Raw genomic sequence first — 22,136 nt, 5'->3', positions numbered from 1 at the left:
AACTGAGTGATGAGTGGGTGTTAATTGCGCCTATCTGTGGGTCAGCCGGTGCATCCTTGGTGATGGGGGCACAGGCAGGTCAGACAAGGCTTCCTTGGACACGGCTTCTGGTCTAGCCTCCGATTCCCCCTTCTCTATCAGGGACAGTGGCAGAGGCGATGAGGGGAGGTGAAGGGGAGGAACAGGAAATGGCTCACTGCCTAGCAGCATCGGTTCTTTAGGAGGGACTAGGACTGAAGGGGTGGTGCTGTCGCTGTTTAAAGAGCAAAAGCCTACTCCAGTTTTCTGCCTCTTACTGTTGCAACCCATTGAGTCCCTCTTCTGGGTCCCAGTTCTGTTCCCCTTCCAGAACACTCCAGGAACACTCCGCAGGGCCCATGACAGTTGTGAATTCAAACATTACAAAACTCTCAACAGAGAATGAAAAATTCATCTTGTGTGTGTATAATTATTTTAAATATAGACTGAACACTTTTTTTTTTGGTACAAATAACCTTAACAGTATAATTTAAATTTCTAGGTGAGATGAAACTCTTCTGGTGTATTTTGGAGTATCATACACATTTTACAGCTTGAGTGGTAAACCTGTCTACCTTTTAAGATGTCATTTATGAAAAGTTTTTAAAAGTCTAAAAGTGCAGTCCCAAAGTTCAGTTGGAGCTTACTCCCAGCTAGGTAAGTGGGCATAGGGTTGCAACCTAAGACTGTACATTCAGACTTGCAGAACTACTCAGCTTCATAAATAAAAATATATACTATTTAGAACTAGGATGACAAGATTAAAAGGCCAAGGCTGGTTGTGGTTTCTAAAACACAGTATTTAGTTGTGAGGTCACAGCAGAACTGTCTCTTCAGTAACAAGAACCCTAACCTCTTTGAAAATTAAAGTATGTGTGAGAGAGGGAGGGAGGGAGAGAGGGAGGAATGCGTTTGGTGGAATTTAGTGTAGACATGAATATCTTTTAAAGCAGTTGGAAGCCAAATATTTGACACCTGATATAATCCCTTCATTCAAACTGTAATGGATTTAAGGTATCATTTTCTTGTTGGGTGACATAACTGATACATCAGAGTAGTGTCAGAAAAGGCTTAGCATGTGAAATGTACCCTGCAATCAGATGGCAGGCCTGTATTACAATCAGTGTCTGCTACAAGATCACCCCCTACAATACATGCATGTGTCCTATGACACGTTTTGTCATGTGCTTGGGGACCTGTGGCTCGCCAATCAAGACAGAGCATTTTAAAAGATCCCACAATAAAAAAAAAACCAACCTAGCTTATTATGTTATGGCTTATTTCTATATCGCTTTAGGGGCCCAAAGGTGGTGAACAGAATATTAATATAAATAAATATACAGTACATCACAGAACAATCTAAAATAGCAAAGCCACCAAATACTCACCAATCGCACTGGGAATACATTTGTGAGTTGCATTCCTATGCTCACCACAGACATGGTTCCCTGGCATTCCACTTTTCACTTGGAAGCCAAGTTAGCTCGCATCTTTCTTCCTCAGTTGCTCCAAACTCTCACCTAGGAGCAAATTAGTTTACAAATCATGGGCAAGAGGGGGGCTGCCCTGACCTTCATCATACCACAAGGAGCAACCCGAAAGGGAAACCAAATCTGTAATCTTTTGCATGCATGAAAGTCCGGATGGAGGAAAAATTCTGTTCAGTTTGCATTTCAAGCTGAATCTATCAAATCTCTACTTTCCAAAACAATAAGAACTAAAACACAGTCATACTTCAAAATGCCCATTTACTCAAATTTTGCAAAGTTTACGCAAATGTGTAAGTCAGGGGAAAGTGTGCATAAAAATGACTATAGGAGTGAAAATAAAATGCAAAAAATGCATTATATGATGAAAAATTGCTTGCAAAGATGTGTACAGTACGTTAGTCAAAGCTGCCTTCAGAAATTTGCACTAAAATGCTGACGAATTTTCAAGAGGATTTTTTGGGAAAAAATTGGTCTTGGGTCTGGTAACATGGTTTATTGCCATCATAGATTATATTTGTGCACAAAACAGAAATAAGTTATGTCAACTTCACAGAGTGGGGGGCTTACTACCTTATCCCAACAATAATAATAATAATAATTATTATTATCTTTATTTATACCCCGCCATTTTTCCAAAACTGGAACTCGTGGCGGCTTCCAGATAAAAAATACATATAATTAAAAACATACAAAGTCTACATTAAAATAAGATTAAACTATTTCCAATATTAAAACCATACACACATATAGCTAAAAGAGTTCAAACTAGTTTAAAAATGATATAATAGACATTAGCGATGCAGTACCCTTCATGCCCTATCCTTAGCCTTCAATTCCAAAGACTTGTTGGAATAGGAAGTTCTTTGCTTGTCGGCGGAAGGACTGCAAAGAGGGGGTCATTCTTACCTCCCTAGGAAGGGAATTCCAAAGCCTAGGGGCAGCCACCGAGAAGGCCCTCTCACGCGTCCCCACTAGTCGTACTTGAGAAGATGTGGGTATTGAGAGAAGGGCCTCTCCTGAGGATCTCAGGGCCCGGGCAGGCTCATACAGGGTGATACGGTCTGATAAATAGCCTGGACCTAAGCTGTATAGGGCTTTATAGGTCATCACCAGCACTTTGAATTGTGTCCGGAAACAGACTGGCAACCAGTGGAGCTTTTTTAACAGGGGGGTAGTATGGTCCCTGTAACCAGCCCCAGTTAATATTCTGGCTGCAGCACGTTGTACCAACTGAAGTTTCCGAACAGTCTTCAGAGGCAGCCCCACGTAGAGCGATTACAGTAATCTAAACGGGATGTAAGTAAGGCGTGTGTCACCGTGGCCAGATCAGACAGCTCAAGGAACGGGCGCAGTTGGCGCACTAATCTTAATTGTGCAAAATTACTCCTGGCCACTGCAGAAATCTGGGACTCCAAATTTAACGCTGAGTCCAGGAGCACACCCAAACTGCGAACCTGTGTCTTCATTCTCAATAAATCATTCTCAATAAAGATCACTGGAGGTTCATCCATCAGGGTGAAAGGGGCACTGCCCCACCGATCCTGGCCCGCCCCCACCTCCCTAAATTCTGATTTACAACCTATAAGTGGGTGACTCTGTCATACTATTGGCTTTGGATTCATCTGCTGTTGCTTTCCCTAACTTCTACCTTACCACTCCCACCAGTCACCAGCCTCCACTGGTAAAAATACGGAAGAGTGCAATCTTGCTGCAAACAAGAACGTTACTAGTTAGTGCAAATGCAGTTGCTGAGCTCAGTGACAGCATGCATGCCCCTCAAAATGTACATTGCAAACTTTAAAAAAAAGGGTAGCCAAGTTGGTCTGGGCAGGGGGCACCTCAAAGTCAACTGTAGATAATATCTTTATTGAGTCTGACCCAAAAGTTCACAAAAAAAACATAGCAAGGTTTTGATTTCTCTGGAGCTGTTCCTTAGATGAGATGTTACGTAAGTTACAAGGTGGTTGGACGAGGAATTGCAATAAACAAAAAAGGAGAATAATTAGTCTGGATGTAAAAGTCATGAGGCCTGCTTACAGATGGAATCTAAGGTGGCGGTTGCCAGCTAATTCCTTCGAAGGTGCTGAGATTATTGATTTATTAGGTTTATATCCCACCCTTCCTTCCAGTAGGAGCCCAGGCTACACATTCGGGATTTTGGAGTGAAGGAGAAAAAAATGGCTGCTGCCCCCATTCTTTGAGAAAACAAAGCCTGGTTTCTAAAGTAGTTCTGTCCCAAATGAGACCAAACGGTCCTGGGCAAGGCTGAGAGTAGAAGATAAATGTGCCACTCTTTCAGGCGGTCTTTGTCGATTTTGTGCCCTCCAGACATTGTTGGACTACAACTCCCACAGACTCCAACCAGCATGGTCAGTAGTTGGGGGTTATGGGAGTTGTAGTCCAGCAACACCTGGAGGACACCAGGCTGCTTTCAGGGAAAAGTGGGTTTTTACAAGCACTGCTGGTCAGTAAATAAGGTGTTAAACCATGGCTTACAAGGATCATGGGTGCTGGATTAGACCCAGAGTGCAAAATGACACCCCACTCCTTCTTAATGTTATAGCATCATGATGCATCATCCGGACCAAAAGGATCATAGAATCATACAGTAATAGAGTTTGAAGGGGCCTATAAGGCCATTAAAACCCTCCGTGGTGCAGAGTGGTAAGCAGCGGTAATGCAGCTGAAAGCTCTGCTCATGGCCGGAGTTCGATTCCAAAGGAAGGGGAAGTCAAATCTCTGGTAAAAGGGGTCGAGGTCCACTCAGCCTTCCATCCATCCATGGTTGGTAAAATGAGTACCTAGCATATGCTGGGGGGTAAAGAAAGGCCGGGTAAGGAACTGGCAATCCCACCCCATATATACGGTCTGCCTAGTAAACGTCACAAGACGTCACCCTAAGAGTCGGAAACGACTCGCACTACAAGTGTGGGGACACCTTTACCTTTACCTTTTTTTTATAAGGCCATGAAGTCCAACCCCCTGCTCAATGCACGAATCCAACTCGAAGCATACCCAATAGGTGGCTGTCCAGCTGCCTCTTGAAGGCCTCCCTAGGGCATTGATTACATTGTCGTACCACTCTAACAGGACGTCTTTCCTGATGTTCAGCTGAAATCTGACTTCCTGTAACTTGGAGCCTATTATTCCGTGTCCTGCACTGTGGGATGATTGAGAAGTGATCCTGGCCCTCCTCTGCATGACAAGGGTATGTGACTGTGTGTAGAAAGGAGCCTACTGTGCAAAAGTAAAATTTGCATTCATTGCTTTGTCCACTTTTGCCTCTGGCCCCTCTCATCACTGGCATGTGGCCCTCAGAAAGTTGCCCAGGAGGGAATGCGACCCTTTGTTTGACTCCCCACCCCTGCTTTTCAGAGACACTAAGAATTCTACTGTGAGATTTTGTAAGGACCATACCCAAGCTGGCGTTTATTTTAACATGGGGGCAGCCATTTTAGCAACTCCTGGAAATGTCCATTCAGGGACCTTCAATTTAAAGATGACCTCAGAGTTGAGCCCAAAACAAAACAAATATGTACTTGCACTTTGGACCCAGAAGCTCCCAGTTCACAATTCATTGGCAAAGCCGCTGCGCTGCTTTTAAGAAAATGGCAAACAGCTTCTTTGCGGTCGTCATTTGTCTCCTGGGATGGTGTCTCTACGCGAAATGTGCAGGTTGGTTCATTTTAAAGCTAGCAAGTCACCTGAAGTGAGAGCAGGATTCAGTGACCTGATAAGGAATCAATCATTTACAAGGAACATGAAACCTTTCACTGCTTTTTTTTTACATATAGATTTTTTTTTTAATGTAGCTGCTAGGGGAATAAAATGTGTTGACCCAGCTTACGTTAATTTAAAGGACTGGTGATGATGGTGGTTTTTTCTAGGATGGCCCCCTGTCCAAAATGTAGAGAGTGAGCTTAAGAAATACAAACGCGAGGTGCACATTTGAACAGATACGATTTAACATCCGCTGTACTGTTAGGAGTCATTTTCATTTGGAGAGAAATTTAAGTTGTTTGCACTGTTTAATGATATCCGTACTGTCTGTTTTGAGATGGTTGTTAGCCACTGTCAGGGATGCCCCCGGTTCCTAGCCTCACTTCATGTAACCTCAGGCTTCTTTAACTCTTCACTGCCACCAATTCACACAGGATACTTTTTAAACCCTCCTAGTAGTGTGTATGGAAGGCTTTAGGTATGAGATGACATTACCACTCAGAGACAGTATAAATCTCAACCTACGTTGTAGGTTTATTATTTACAAAAAGGTATTCTGTCACTTATTGTGAGATTTTATAGGTACTTGCTGATAGATTCTAAAGACTCAGACATGCTGTCACCAGTCTTCAAACAGCCCTCCAGGCCAGTCTCCCTAAACTTCCACCCCAGCCAATGACTTTCACAACCCAGTCCAGCTACTAAAGATGGAAGGATCTGTCAATTTCATTTCTCTGTTTCTCATTTTTTCAATCTTAAATTCAATTCTCCACATTTCTGCAGCAATTTGCAATTAAAAAAAAAACTTCATGAAAATTTGCCAGCATTTTAGTGAGAATTTCTCTTACTAAACACATTTTTTGTATGCAGCCTTGACTAATGCAAACATTTTTGCAAGCAATTGCTCCTAGTGTAATGCAAACTGGTATCTCTAGTCTGCAGTCTCAACTGGTGTAGGCCAGTCTTCCACCTCTTTTGTCGCATGTACTGTATATTATTATTTATTATTTTATTATTATTATTTATTAAATTTATATACCGCCCGACTAGCAATAGCTCTCTGGGCGGTGAACATAAAATAGCATAAAAATACAATGAATAACAAAATAATACTAAAATACAATCAACAATCCAATACAATAAACATTTTAAAAAGTAAATCAGTGTAACTTAAAATGCTTCAGAGAATAGGAAGGTTTTGACCTGGCGCTGGAAGGAGAGCAGAGTCGGCGCCAGGCGTACTTCCTCGGGGAGCCTGTTCCATAGTTCGGGGGCCACCACTGAGAAGGCCCTAGACTTGGCCTCGTTCATCCTACAACAGCCTTGTAAGATAGACTAGTATTACCCTTATATTTGATAGCAATATATGTCTGGGTTGAGACTGAGGGAATCATGGCTTCCCTAAATCCACCCAGGTGAGTTTCTGGCTATGGTGAGATTGGAACGGAGAGCTTGTGTTCTCTTTTTGCCAGTCACTGTACCATTTCAATCTCAAGAAGAGTATCCAAATGCCCATGGCTTCCAAAAGCAGCCCCAGAAGAGGCCTTGGATGGCTATTAGATATTAATGCACTCCTTGTGGGGCTGCCCTTGGGTTTGGTCCAGAAGCCCCTGCTGGTGCAGAATGCAGTTGGCTAGACTGCTGATGGGGACAGATGGCTGACAGCATGTGACACCTCTGCTAAAACTGGCTGCCCAGGTTGTACCGGGCCAGGTTCAAGGCTCTTGTATTGATATACAAAGCCCTGGACAATTTGGGTCCAGGATACCTTAGCAACTGCCTGAGCCTTGATATCCCAGCCCGATCCCTGAGATCATCCAGAGGAGCGCAGTTAGTTGTCCCCCGTGTTACAGAGGCCCAAGCGGCCTCAACCAGAAGTCAGGCATTTAGCGTCGCTGGTCCCATGATGTGGAACACTCTTCCAGCAGAAGATCTGGAAGGCAACAGGCCTTTGCAGGTTTTATATAATTTTATATAAATTGTTATACATTTTATATAAATTGTTTTTTAAAAGATGTATTTTAAATTGTATTTGTTTTTAGTTACTGTAAACCACCCAGAGGGCTTCGGCTATGGGACGGTATACAAGTGTAATATATATATATATATATTGAGGGTGAGGGTGGAGAGGGATTAGCCAGTCACTTTAAAGGTTATCTGTATTGTTTTCTAATGATATTTTATTGTTGTACACTGCCCTGATATTTTATGATATGCCAGTATAGAATTACTTGTATGAATGAGTAAATCCAGTTCCCCTTTGCTCTTCCCGATTCTGACCTGCCACTTCTTTGCATTTTGAAGTTTTTATAAACCAGGAAGAAGCCAGCGCCATTTTGCACCGACATAAACGGTACAATACTGGACGCCTGGAAGAAATGGTCCGAGGAAACCTGGAGCGTGAATGCATCGAAGAAACATGCAGCTATGAGGAAGCAAGAGAAGTCTTTGAAAACGATGAGAAAACGGTGAGCTCCAGTTACTAGAATGTGAGATCTATTTATTTATTTATTGCACTTGTATACCGCCCCATAGCCGAAGCTCTCTGGGCGGTTTACAGCAATCAAAAACATTAAAACAAATGTACAATTTAAAACATATATTTTAAAAACAATTTAAAACACAATTTTAAAATTTAAAACAATATAAAAACAATTTAAAAAATCTAGAACTTTACCACTTGGTTTTTTCTGGAAAAAGAACCCGCTATGCAATCTAGAGCTGTTTGCAAATGGCCGCTTGAAATTCTGCAGACAGAGAAATTGGCAGAGGGACTATTTTGCCAAATTTCTCCCATAGTTTCTTGGAGGTGAGAATTAGCAGACACCACCAAAAGGATGGGGGAAGGAGGAGAATATTCAGAGAAAGTTCTTCAAAGTGGGCTTATTTCCCTAGGGGTGTATGTATGTGAGAAAAGGAAAAATGTTCTCAGAAAAAATGTCTTTGGAGACAATCTGGGGCAATCTAAAGTGGCTTATTCCTAGGGAAGTATGTACAGGAATGTGTCCTTGGCATACTTGAGGAAGCTCAGTGATACAGCATTTGCCTTGCATTCAGAAGGTCCCAGGTTCAAGTCCTGGCATCTCCAGGAAGCAGAACCCTGAGAGAACCCTGCCTGAAATCCTGAAGAGCCCCTACCAGTCAGTGTAGACAATACCAAGCGAGATGGATCTGACTCAGTATAAAGCAGCTTCCTATGTCAAACCCAGCTTTATCAAACCAAACTAGTGCTACAACCCTAGGTAAATTCCATTGACTTAACATACACATTGACATTCTGTGCTGCGGTAAGAAAAACTGTGTGGCCTGACAACTAAGTCAATGTATGGTCGTGATTTCTTTTATTTTGCATAATGCATTCTGCAATTTTTACTGTTTTGCATAATTCTCATTTTTCTGGACACTGGGGAGTGCAAAGAGGGGGCTGAGCGTTGTGTTGAAGCTCCACATCAACCACTGGAAATCTTTAGCTTCTACAGTTTTAGTAGGCGATTAACACTTTCAAGCATGTAGTTTGCACCAATAAGGACTAGAACCTTGGTTTCCTTTTGAAATGAACACTGAAGCTGCCCTCTATCACAAAAGCATCATCTTTGGGTTTTCTGTGAATGCACTGCCAATTATTTCTGAATACAGATGAATAGGAGGAGATTGTTAAGTACTGAGCTGCAGGATAAAAAGGTAAAGGTGCCCCCGCACTTGTAGTGCGAGTCGTTTCCGACTCTTAGGATGACGTCTTGCGACATTTACGACTGTATATATGGGGTGGGATTGCCAGTTCCTTCCCCGGCCTTTCTTTACCCCCCAGCATATGCCGGGTACTCATTTTACCGACCACAGATGGATGGAAGGCTGAGTGGACCTCAACCCCTTTTAATGGAGATTCGACTTCCTCCTTCCGTTGGAATCGAACTCTGGCTGTGAGCAGAGCTTCGGCCGCGTTACCGCCGCTTACCACTCTGCGCCACGGAGGGTCTGGAGCTGCAGGATAATGGCACTGAATTGCCATTATCCATGAACTGTACCCACAAATCTCCATACACACAGAACATAAATGCTTTATACATGTTAATTGATTTCTAGCTTTCATTTACATTTGAATTCAGTTTTACCATTTTTCTTGCAGATGGAATTCTGGAAGGTATACCTTGGTAAGTGATTTGTTTTTTAAAAAACCCAAAAACCTCACTCCAATTACATTACAGTACTAGATATTCCAAATGAAATAGTTAAATTCCAGCTCTAATTATGGAAAGGCTATTACACGGAAGATGATTGACTCCTAAGCTGGCCAACGTTTTGGGCTGTTATGTATAAAAATAAAGGGCTTTGCTTTATAGATACTGCTGCATGCACAAAATCTGTCACTAACATTTTGGAATGCAGACTGTGTGCTGGAATTCAGACAGAGGAGAACCCAAGAGAGCCCAGATTATTGGAATGGTAAGGGAACAAAGGAGAGCCAGTGTGGTGTAGTGGTTAAGGTGTTGGGCTACGACCTGGGAGACCAGGGTTCGAATCCCCACCTAGCCATGAAGCTCACTGGGTGACCTTGAACCAGTCACTGCCTCTCAGCCTCATGAAAACCCTCTTCATAGGGTCGCCATAAGTTGGAATCGAGTTGAAGGCAGTGCATTTACATTTTAATGGAACAAAACTGGGGGAATTTTCATTTCTCATCTTTCCCTGGTTCAGTCCCTCAAATGTAGAGCTGGAAAAGTCTCCCATTTGAAAGCCTGGAGAGCAACTGCCAGCCTGTGTAGACAGCACTAAGCTAAACAGACCAATGATCTAACCTGGTATAAAGCAATTTCATAAAGCTACGACCATATCTGGATTGAGATAACCCGAACACTGTAGTCCGTGCAGTGGCAACCTCGAGATTGAATTACTGCAATGTGCTCTTTGTGGAGCTGCCCTTGGGCCTGATCCAGAGGCTCCAACTAGTGCAGAATGCAGTGGCTAGACTGCTGTGAGGGTAAATGGCTGACAATGTGTAACATCTCTGCTAAAACATCTGCACTGGCTGCCCAGAGCATACCCGGCCAGGTTCAAGGCTCTTGTATTAATATACAAAGCCCTGAACGACTTGGGTCCAGGATACCTTAGGACAGCCTTTCCCAACTAGTGGGCCACCAGATGTTGTTGGACCACAACTCCCATCAGCCTCAGCCAGCATTGCCAATGGTCAGGAAAGATGGGAATTGTGGTCCAACAACATCTGGTGGCCCACTGGTTGGGAAAGGCTGCCTTAGGAACTGGCTGAGCCTTTATATCCCAGCTCAATCTCTGAGATCATCCAGAGGGGCGCTGTTAGAGGTCCCCCATGTTACAGAGGCCTGACTAGCTTCAAGTGGAACTCAGGCATTTCATGTTACTGGCCCCATACTGTGGAACAGTCTCCCAGCAGGGATTATTGAGGCACCCTCACTATTGACTGTCAGACATCTCTTGAAGACCTTTCAATGCCGACAGGCTTCAGTTGTTTACATGTTCTTGATTAGCTGGCCATGTTAATGATCATGTTGTACTGTTTTTATGGTGTTTTCTGTTTTATTGAATATATCACTGTACATCTTATAGTTGGCGGTACATCCATCCATTTATAATTCAATCAATATGTTCCTTATCTCAGTTGAGCTTTACAGTGCAAGTGCCTTGAGGCAGAGACATGCCTTCCCCCCCCCTTTTCTTTTTTGCTTATAATCTACATTCCACGGATAGTGATGTGCAAACAATAAATGTAACTCTTGGACAATGCAAGTTACGATTAAATCTTCTTTTCCAAGATGGAGACCAATGTGAGCCAAACCCTTGTGTGAACGGAGGACGGTGTCAAGATGATATCAGTAACTATCTATGTTGGTGCCCAGCCGGGTATGAAGGAAGGAATTGTGAATTAGGTATGTTAAGAGGGCATCAGTTGCTGAATACCATAAATCAAGAGTAACCAACCATAGCCGAGTTGGGTAGCATGCCTTAGGCTGAAAAGGTATACAGGACACTGACCACAGAAGAAACCCAAAAGCTGTGACACTGACATCACAGCAGCAAAAGTGTCAGTGCAGAACCACAGTAATAGGCACCAAAGGCTGGCTCATATGTATCTCACCTGATCTCTTTAGACCTGGAGGTGGGGAACATCAAGGCTTGGGAGCCCAATGCATCCCCCTCCAAGTCTCTTTGCCCAGCCCTCGGGACTTTGCTTAGGCCAGTACTCTCACGTGCCTTGCTCTGCACCCTCTTTGAGTGCTTTTGCCTGGGTGGAATATGTCTTTGAGCTACAATAGCGTCTACAGAAGGTTGTTTGGGGCTGCTTTTGATGCCTTCTTTGCAGGGGTGTAGTCATCCAGCATCTCAGGGGGTCTTAGACCCCTTACCTTTTTGGGAGCAGGGTCCCAGCAGGGTCCCTATGTCTCCAACATCCTATGAGCCAATCAGCATGAAAGGGGAGTGTGTGAGTCACTGAGAAGAGTCATCTCACATGCTTCCTTGCCCTTTCCTGCTGATTGGAGCCAATCAGAGTGAAAGGAGGTGAGTGAGCCACCGAGAAGACTCTTTTCAGTAGCTAACACTCTCCTCTTTTGTGCTTATTGGCTCCTAGGCACATCTGTTGTTGTAGAAGGCATTAACAAGAATCTCATTCTCAGCTCATCAGCAAAAAAAAGAGGGAGGGGCACAGCTGTGGCTATCATGAAAGGACCCTGCACTTCTGAACTTGCCACTGCACTACTGCTTCTTTGAAACTGCGGTTAAGTCAAAACTGGTTACTAACTGGTGCAATTGATGGAAACAAAGGTTGCTTGGGCTTACACAGTTTCAGTGGCTCAAGTCCTGACACATGTGTGTGGGCATAGTTCAAAGTGCTGGTGCTTTCTGCATGGTTTGGGGTCAGGGCCCCTGAAGGATCGACTACTCCCACTGGGTCCTGCCTAGAGTCACTAAGGTCATCTTCAGAGGACCTTCTGCGGTGAAAGTAAGGAATAGAGGGAGGGCCTGCTCAGTGGTGGCACCTTGCTGGTGCAAAGCAAGGAGTCTCGTCTGGCCCCAGATCAGGTCTTCTAAACATATCACAAAGCTGGTTTTAAAGCAGTTTTATTGCTTATGCCATTGCTATAGCAGATCGTTATTTTATTGATTGAACTTAACATATTTTGATTTTATAATAGTCCATTGTGTTATTTCCTACTGTTTTGGCCACAGTGGAAGTTTTGCACAGTGAAGGGGGCTCTCTGTTTGTGTGCACATATGTATATAAACATAAATGCTGAAGGCATGCTATGATAAGCATTCCTGTGTGAACCAGCCCTAAACTTTGATTAATGATAGGACTACTTCATTGTCCCCATGTCCTCGCCCTGAACTCCGCAAGTCTCTTCTGCTCTTATGTTTTAGACATCTTCATATATAATGAAATTTGATTCCCCTTACCCCAATCCTAACAGATGCTACTTGCTCCACAAAAAATGGGGGTTGCAAACAGCTTTGTAGGAACAGCCCAGAAGGGATAGCAATCTGTTCCTGTGTTCCTGGATATAAGCTTAAGGAGGACCGGAGGAGTTGTGAACCGACAGGTAAATCTCTTTTTCTCGTTGTTGTTGTTGTTATAGTTCTGTTAAAAGTTTTGAGTTGTAAATTCCCACTCAATTTACAAATTAGTATTTCAGACTTCCACTGCTGGTATTTTCATGGGTTCCAGTGAAATAAAAGGGGCATGTTTAAGATCTGATGGAACGAGTTGCTGTCTAGTAAGTACCTGCCGCCATCATGCCAGAAAATACACTCATCTATTTCATTAGCACTGGTGGCCTGTGGCTGTGTTTCATCCCACAGCTGTTCTTGAAATGCTACAGAAACCTGTGAAAGCAGCTGGACCAGAGACTATGGCAGGCCAAGAGAAACAAATGGATATGCATTCTGCAGGCTACGGCAGTCCTGCCTTCTGCTAAGGTTGCAACATTGCACCCTGGAGATGCTTTTGTTAATCTCCCAATAGGGATACCTTTTACTGAGTCAAACCACTGATCCACTGAAAGCAGTGGCTCCCTGAGGATTCAGGCAGGGGTTTTTCTTCAGCCCTACCTGTATGTGTTGGGGATTGGACTTGGACCTAGTTTCCAGCTCTGAACTGCAGCTCCTGGCTTCCATTCAATGGCTACCATACACCTCAGCTCCAAAATCCAGCCACTGAGGGTATCAAGTTGGGGAAGGCAGCTCTCCAGAGTCGGAAACCTTTACCTCAAGCTACTGCAAATTAACCAGAAATCTTAGGCTATGGCCACACAGTTATACTGGTTTTGGTGCATCTGCACCTCTGTTTTGTAAATCGGGGCACAGATTACGTCAGTTAAACTCCACCCCTTTTTACTCCAAATGCTAAGATTTTTGAGATCGGATGCATTTTGCCTTCAAGCCAGCTTTACACCGACTTCAAAACTGGTTGGTCAACCGAGCGATCAAAATATATCACCAAAGGATCAAAACTCAACCTATACAATACTGAAATAAAAAACTGGGCAAAGTAGTATGCTGACTCAAGTGTTAGGAGTATATAAATGTAATAGTTGTCACCATAAACATAATTAAAACATAATTAAAGCAACTATCTTCATCACATGTCATCATATGTGAAGATGGAAGGTTTGCATAACATCCATAATCTTTTGTGTACATATATATCTAGACATACTAACATCACAATAATTTCTTAATACAAAAATGTGATAAAAGGTCAATTTAGCAAAAGACCATAAGTGTTTTGACTTATATCAGGTCTTCTTCAGTGATCACTGTTGGAAAATTTGTGCTGCACAACAATGGGCTCCTTTTAGGTACTAATTGTAGTTATTATGACCTACAGAAAGAACATAAGTATATAGCATTTTACACTGTTTCAAACAGCACCCAGACAAAATGGTCTGGCTGCTTTTTAAGAAACTAGTGTGCACATAATATTAGCCACTCCTTGCCTACTCAATACAGTGCCAAAATCAGGAAATCAAGAGGTGCATTTCTCTACATGTTTTCATGGGCCACAGCCCCCTTGGTCAGATGCACGGGTGTTGTCTTGTGTTTGTCTTTCCCTGTAGTGCCCTTTCCGTGTGGAAAAATCACAGCTCCAGAGGCAGTGAAGAAACACACCCGTTCACACAACACGTTTGACAACTGGTTGTCCACCAACACTACTGATGACCTTGAAGAAGAGTCGGGAGACAATGCCACTCAGATTATTTCCAAGACAGCAATCATTACTCGAGTGGTTGGTGGCATGGACAGCAGGAAAGGGGAAGTTCCTTGGCAGGTAGATTGTTTTACCATCTGGTGACTGGCCTTGCAGTTGCCTGCTCCCCACCAGGCAAATTACAAGAGAACTGATCCTTCTGGTACAGGCGTAGCCAACCGGGGACTCTCCAGATGTTGCTAGACTACAACTCCTATCAACCCTGACTACTGGCCATGCTTACTGGGGAGCTGATGTGCATTCAACAACATCTGGAGGGCTTCAGGTTGGAGAAGGCTGCTCTAGAGCAGGGAAGGAGAACCTCCATTCCTCCAGATATGGTTGAACTACAGTTCCCATCATCCCTGACCATTGCCCATGCTAGCTGGGGCTGACGGGAATTGTAGTCCAACATCTGGAGAGCACCAAGTGAATGCTGATCTTTAACTAAGGTGGGGATGGGGAGATGGACCCAGCTCTTACTTATAAACCTCTCTCTCTTTCTGAAACTAACTTATTTCCCACTCAATACCATGCTGAAATCAGGGAAAAGTTACTAAGTAAATGGTATTGGTTGCCAGTTCATTTCTGGGCCCATTTTAAGGTGATCACATTAGTGTTTCAAGCCCTAAATGACCTAGGCCCCAAATATCTGAAAGACCGCCTCCTTCCCTACACACTCTCTTGAGTGTTGAGAGGGACCTTTTGGTAGTTCCACCACCCTCATAAGCTTGGGGGTGGCCCAGGAGAGGAGATTCTCTATGGTGGCCCCTACATTGTGGAACTCCCTCCTCACAGAGGTGTGTCTGGCAACTTCATTTTACAGCTTTTGGTGAATGCTGATGACACACCTCTTTACCCTGGCCTTTGATGTCCCAGATGGATATTTTTAGGACCCACCCTATTTTTTTCTGATGTTGTGATTTCAGTTTGTTTAAACTGTTTTTAAAGATGTATTTTAAAACTGTTGTGACCCACCCTGGAACTTTTGGGTGAATGGTGAGCAATAAACCCAAATTGTGGTGTTGGTGGTAATTTAATAATAATAATAATAATAATAATAATAATAATAAATACAGCCATATACCTTGTACCTCTTCCAGTTGGTAGTTCAAGACCACAGTAAGATTTAGTAGTCTTTCAGGAGGTGACACAAGGTTCTTTGTTTACAATGTGACAGTGTCCAAACTGCAATTAGCATTGGTATTTGTATGGGAACAATGACAATTCCAGACAAATCCTGTGGATGTCATCACATAATGGGTTGTCTACCTCTGAACTAGAGACAAAAACAAAAGGCATTTTTCTTGGCGAGAATAGATATTGATTGCAGAATGAGTGTATTATCCAGGGAATGTACAAAAATGCAGTTCAGATACACACATTCCCCAAGGCCTACTCAGAATAGACCTACTGGAATGAATGAACCTGAGTTTGTTGTGTCCATTAACTTCAACAAATGTACAGAATCCTGTTGAGATATGCACATTCCCTAAGGCCTGTTGGAAAGCATGCATATTCACCAGGAGATGTGCACAATCTCTTATTCCTGGACAGCTTATGTGCACATTCTTCATGAGGCATGGTGCATGTGCACAGTGGCCAATTGTTATGCACATCTGCTGCTCAACTCACATTATCCCTAATATATATAGATAGATATGGACCTCTAGATATAGTTCCCCTTTTGTATATCTCTGCATTTTGGGACTCACACAGCGTATTCAGGTTGGTCAACATTCACTTCAGTATGTCAAATTTCCAGAGTCTTTCTGGATCAGACCAATGGTGTCCTGTTTCTCCCAGTGTCTGCCCAACTAAAAGCCTATGGGAATTGCACATTCATAGTAATTTAGACACCAGACATGCTTTTCCACTGAGGCACTGAAGATCTTCACCTTTCCTTTGAAAATGAGTCTCACCCAACATTGGACTGCTCTCCAGCTTGGTTCTACAAATGGCCTATGATCTGGTAGTTTTTTCTCTACTCACAGGTTTATTTGCTCAGCCCCGAGCAGAAAGGATTCTGTGGAGGCTCGATTGTCAATGAAAGATGGATCATCACTGCCGCACATTGCCTTGAGTTCGTGCCCCACACTGTTGTGGCAGGTAAGCGACAGAACAGTCAACAGGGAACTCTAGGAACTGTAGCTGTGTAAGGGGAATAGGGGTCTTCTAACAACTCTCTGCACCCTTCAGAAGCTATGCACCCCAGGATTCTTTGAAGGAAGCCATGACAGGGAAAGTGATATCACAGTACAGATGGGACCATAATATGGGTATGTTCTTTTATGACTGTAAATGGGGTTTTCTCCTATTAAATTATTTTTATTTTTAAAATTATAATTCTGTTTATTTATAACCGGTATAATATACAAGGAAAAAAAAACATTGAAGAAGAAAAAAACCTAATTGGTCAGGTTGAAGGCAAACAACAGAATTCCATGCTATAATTAGACTGAGCATGTAAGCATTTACAAAGTTCCAATTCATGTAAATAGGTTATCTTGTGTCTTGTTACACCCATAAATTATACGGATCTCCTAACAACTCTCAGCACCCTTCACAAACTACACTTAAAGTGGTGGTATGGTGAACCTATCCCAAACTCTTCAATCTTCTTCTGAGGCCCTTCTCCGGGTCCCCCCTTTGAGGGAGACTCGGAGAGTGGTGACAAGGTAAAGGGCCTTTTCAGTAGCAGCTCCCTATCTGTGGAATGTGCTCCCCAATGAGGTCCACCCGGCGCCTTCATTAATATCTTTTCAGCGCCAGGTAAAGACTGATAATTTTTCCCAGGCATTTGATAGGCTAAAATAATGTTGTTTGTATTAGTGTGCTGCCAAAGCTGTCTGTGGCTGTATGAGGGTGGTTTTATTATTTTGTTTTTATGGTATACATATATTTACTTTTGTTTTTAACATGTTGTAAGTCACTAGGAGACCTTTGGGTAACAAGCAACTAATACTTGCAATAAATAATAAATAATACATAATGTAAATGTATGGTGTGGCTGTGGCCTGAGCATGGTCCTGAGAAGGACACTATTATCCTTATTATCCATATTATCCTTTTATTATTAATTATATAATAATAACAACAACAACAACAATAATAAGGATAATAAGGATACATTGCCTCTTTTATCAGGTGAGCATAATGTGGACACTAAGGACGGCACAGAACAATACCGTCGGGTGGCAAGGGTGATCCCTCACCCCACATACAATGCAACCAACAAGTACCACAATGACATTGCCCTTCTTGAACTGGATTCCCCCCTGGAACTCAACCATTATGTCACTCCTATCTGCATCGCGGACAAAGAGTTCACAAACAGCCTTCTCAGAAACGGCTTGGGCAGCGTGAGCGGCTGGGGAAAGCTGACGTTCCAGGGGAGAGAGGCTAGCATTCTCCAGGTTCTGAAAATCCGGTACGTTGACCGGCCAACCTGTTTGAGGAGCACCAGGTTCACCATCTTGGCAAACATGTTCTGTGCTGGCGACCCAAATGATGCAAAGGATACCTGCCAAGGAGACAGCGGAGGCCCTTACGCCACAGACATTGAAGACACCTGGTTCCTAACTGGGATAACCAGCTGGGGGGAGCAGTGTGCCCAAAAGGGGAAATATGGGGTCTACACCCGAGTTTCAAAATACACGAAGTGGATAAGAAACACGACGCGGATTGTTGTAAATTAATCTAGAGGTGGTGATGGTGGGAGAAATTCAATTCAGTTTGCATTTAAAGGCAAACCTAATTTGCACTTTCCAAAACAACTCACAAACCAAAACACAGCTATCCTTCAAAATTTGCATTTCTGTGAATTTTATAAAGCAGTTCTTCAGCCAAGTCATTTGTATAAAAATGCATATGCTAGGGTAAAGGGCTCATAAAAATGCATATATTAGTGGAAGCAACATACAGAAATACATTATATTAGGGAAAATTGCTTTGCAAAAATGTGACATTAGGCAAAAATTGCTCCCTGTATATTAGGAGCAATTTGCACTAAAACGTCGATGAATTCTCATGAGGACTTAAAAAAAATTCACAAGCCAACTTGAAAATGTGGAAAACTGATCTTACGACTTGAAAAATGAGGAACAGATGTTGACAGATTCTCCCCTCCATAGTCGAGGCACAGTCTGTTCCTTCCCCAAGAAGCACATGATTGTGAGGAGGAGGGTATGCATATTTTTTTGGAAATAGTTTCACATTACAAAATAGGAATCGGGAGTTAATGTATTCAAAGTACATGTGCAGGGATCAAATCAGCTGTCTCCACTCCCTGAAGGAACTCCACATGCATATCAATGTTGTTGCATAGGATCCTTCTATCCAGCTTCAGAGGATGGCTGGCTGGCACACCTTTCAATCCTTTCAATAACGGGGTGAGATAGCTGGTAAGCAAACCCCCCTGCATGTGCTTTCAATGCAGGAGGGGGCTTGCGTGAATGTCCTTTAGATAGCTTTTAGAAAAGAGTTTACAAAAGAATTGCTACCTGGAAAGGTAAAGAAAATGAGAGGTAGTACAGACCAATGGACAGAGTGCCTGGCTTGGATCGCTGAGACCAATATTAAGTATTGTAGCTGTGAGGCTTTCAAACAAATCATATCACCTTCAGCTTCTTACCTGTGTTGTTTAAGTATCGGCCTTACAGGATTGTTGTGAGGATTATAAAAGAAAAATTAGCACCACAGCTGCATTAAAATGCAATCAATACTCAGCGTATGATTTATGTGAAACTGCAAATAAAATGGAACATTAAAAAACCCTTTGTTGTTCTCAATTTGCACGGTGTAAAATTCCAAACAAAATAAAAAAGTTCTCATATATACATACATATATATATATATTTCTTTATTTAGCAATGTTTATAATTCTTTTTAAATATAGATTTAACACATTTTTACAGGTACATTTACAGTATAATTTAAATTTCAAGGCAGGGCAGAAACCCCTGTGGTGTATTTTGGAGTACCATATACATTTTACAGACCTGTTTACTTTTAAAGATGTCATCAAAGATTTGTCCAAGGTTTTTAAAAGTCTTAAGAGTGCAATTCTAAAGCTCAGTTGGAGCTTACTCCCAGGTAAGTGGGTATAGGATTGCAGCCTAAGACTGTACATTCAGAATTGCAGAACTAGCCAGCTTCATAAATAAAGGCATGTACAATTCAGAACTAGGAAGACAAGATTAAAAGGCCAAGGTTTATTATGTGTTTTGTGGTTGCCAAGATTAAGTATTTAGGTGTGAAGTTTAAAAATGTGATCTCCACGGCAAGACTGGCCCTTCTGTAGTAGAAACTACAGTACAAAATAAAGGGAAAAAATAGTAATCCCTTTTTAATCTTCTAACTAATATGTTACTTTAGATGGGGTTTTATAGATACATGAATATTCCATTTGGAATTCATGCAAGGGTATCACACTTTCTAGGATCCCTTCATTCATGTGTTGTGTCTATGGTATCACTTCCTTGTTGAGTGGTGAAACTGCTAAACAGACAGTGTTGAACTGATATATTGGACAGGAATTAATAGCATTATAGATGAATATGAAAATGGACCATAGGAGCAGAGAAAAAGTAGCCCCTCCCCCCCCCCACACACGGCTACTGAAATGTGTGCTGTCACTGCAAAGTCCTGTGCCCGTACAAGTTAAAATATGTCAATCTTTTTTTTCTTTTTTTCTAAAAAAGGTCCTCCTTTTCCCTGCTGTGTTGCATAAGAGAGAGAAAAATTAACAGCAGCAGCTTACCAAGACTTTATTCGTTGTCTTTTGCATGCCTGCAACAGATTCTCTGTCTTGGGCTGTTGTGAGTAGCATGATCACAACACCTACCCTGTGTTTATTGATGGCATTCATAAATGAGAACTGCACACATTATACATAGAGCTACCTGTATAGACATCGGGACAGAAAAGAGAGAGAAAAATGAAGAAACACAACAGGAAATAAATTATGTAAACTTCATTTTTTTAAAAAGAGAGGGGGGACACACTCTCCCCATCCCAACATTACAGTATTCTTAATAAATTTGCTGTAGAGTACAGCCTTAGCACAAAGGACAAAGTTACTTTTTAGTGCAAATGTGGACATCAAACTCAGTTATGGCACGTCTGTTCCCCCCCCAAAAAATTACAGTGTAAACTTGGACACTTATTAGATTACCTGGGAACCCTGGGGAACTCAAAGTGAGTTTTCACAATCCCAGGTTGTTAATGTACATGGTCTTGAACCACAGCCTATGGATATCCTGGGCACTGAGATCAGACCCTTAGTGCAAAAGGAGACTTCACTCCTCAACATTATTGCAACATCCAGCCCAAAAGATGGTCATATATTGATGTTGTTGGGATACATTCACACCTGTTCCAGAAACAATATCAACTGAACATAGCTTATTACGACTCTTTGGCCTAGACGCAACTGAACACAGGCAAGTGTAGTCAACCACAGTGGCTGGCTGAGAAATATAGTAGAGCTTTTTGTGCCTGCAAGGGGAAGCATTAGGCATCTTAAAGAAGGCCACAGAAACCACCAAATTTGTTCTTAAATGAAGTTCAGTGGATGTCACGGAGAGGACAGGGAAAGTCCGGTTCATGTCAAAACAAAATGGCAGCCTATTTTCCATTAGTGGAAGGGAGAAAAAAATGAGAGATGGCAACTTATGATTTCTGTTGATGGCCACAAAGAATGTTGGTGAAGCTGTAATAAGCATCGAATGCAGATGGATGACAGATAGTGAGATGGATCTCCAACCACGGTTATGTCCTCTCTCTTGAACAACCACTTCAAACTGCCACCGCAGCATTCAAACATGACATAAGACTAGTTCTCCCTTTACATTCAGGGGGAGCTTAATTTTCTCGTCTTATACAAGGCGGCATCTATAAAGCAACAAAGAGCAACGTTAAGGTTAGTAGGAGTGCACTCTCAGGATACATGGGCTCTCATGGCCACACAGCTTATCTCTCCTCCATTATTGGACACATAAGTCAGTGTAGGACACTTGGGGAGAGGAACACGCTGGCAGGGAGAGGACTGCCTTCTGTTCCAAAAGCCAGCACACAAACACAAATGAAACCAGTACCTTTGGTGTAAAAACTGAGGCTGCTGCACACAAGCATGGAACTTAAAAGTGCATAAAAGGTGAAATCCAGTGCATTTAAACAGCTTTGTAATTTGATTGATTGACTTTTGGCTATTAGTCCTCCCTGCCCAACCCAGCCCCATCGATTGCAGAATGTTATCAAGCGTGCTTGTGACAAGTTAAGAGAAAACTAGATTCCAAGCCACTATCACCAATCAAATGATAAGCCCATTTTGTTCACAGCTCCCTGGAGAGGTTACACATAGTGGTTTTGCCCAAGTCCATTCCAGGAAACAAAACTATTTTCAGAGAGTTTTAATAAGCTGACAATACGTATTGTAATGCTATGATGGCCCATTACGTGCTGCCGGTTCCCAGAGGGAATAGACCCAGTCTTCTCCCTAGGATGCCATCTAACAGGGTCATACTTCCTTAGGTACCTCAAATTCTGGGCTTTTCTTTCCAAAAAACCTGTGAAGGTTACAGCATAGTATTTATGCATTGCAGCCCATCAAGTGTTCGCTCAACTTTTATTACTGTTGTTGTTGTTTGGTGATTCTAGGCAAACTGTGCAATCGTTGGCATAAAAGG

General features: G+C 42.5%; 2 protein-coding genes across 3 annotated transcripts in view; one reads left to right on the top strand and one right to left on the bottom strand.

The window, feature by feature from the left end:
* The first annotated feature begins 5,074 nt into the window (after window positions 1–5,074).
* LOC133371104 (coagulation factor IX-like) lies at window positions 5,075–19,265 on the top strand. Its single transcript, XM_061598098.1, has 8 exons — window positions 5,075–5,183; window positions 7,533–7,696; window positions 9,355–9,379; window positions 11,018–11,131; window positions 12,674–12,802; window positions 14,318–14,529; window positions 16,443–16,557; window positions 17,596–19,265. Exons 1-8 carry the CDS (start codon window positions 5,117–5,119, stop codon window positions 18,144–18,146), a joined length of 1,377 nt encoding a protein of 458 aa, XP_061454082.1. The 5' UTR covers window positions 5,075–5,116; the 3' UTR covers window positions 18,147–19,265.
* Window positions 19,266–19,327: 62 nt separating this feature from the next.
* MCF2 (MCF.2 cell line derived transforming sequence) overlaps window positions 19,328–22,136 on the bottom strand; it is a 68,704-nt gene continuing 65,895 nt past the window's right edge. For both annotated transcript variants that reach the window (XM_061598662.1, XM_061598661.1), the window contains one exon: window positions 19,328–21,342. In XM_061598662.1, the coding sequence (XP_061454646.1) occupies window positions 21,302–21,342 (41 nt within the window). In that variant the 3' untranslated portion in view covers window positions 19,328–21,301. The remainder of the gene's footprint in view (window positions 21,343–22,136) is intronic.

This window comes from Rhineura floridana, chromosome 16, assembly GCF_030035675.1.
Source record: "Rhineura floridana isolate rRhiFlo1 chromosome 16, rRhiFlo1.hap2, whole genome shotgun sequence".
Classification (NCBI taxonomy): Eukaryota; Metazoa; Chordata; class Lepidosauria; order Squamata; family Rhineuridae; genus Rhineura; species Rhineura floridana.
This window is presented reverse-complemented; position numbering and strand designations above follow the sequence as displayed.

Bases quoted from the DNA above. Each gene is read 5' to 3' on its own strand.
- LOC133371104 (XM_061598098.1), top strand. From the start codon at position 5,117: ATGGCAAACAGCTTCTTTGCGGTCGTCATTTGTCTCCTGGGATGGTGT. The intron at 5,184-7,532 runs GTTGGTTCATTT...TGCATTTTGAAG, and splicing joins TCTCTACGCGAAATGTGCAG to TTTTTATAAACCAGGAAGAA. The intron at 7,697-9,354 runs GTGAGCTCCAGT...TTTTTCTTGCAG, and splicing joins TTGAAAACGATGAGAAAACG to ATGGAATTCTGGAAGGTATA.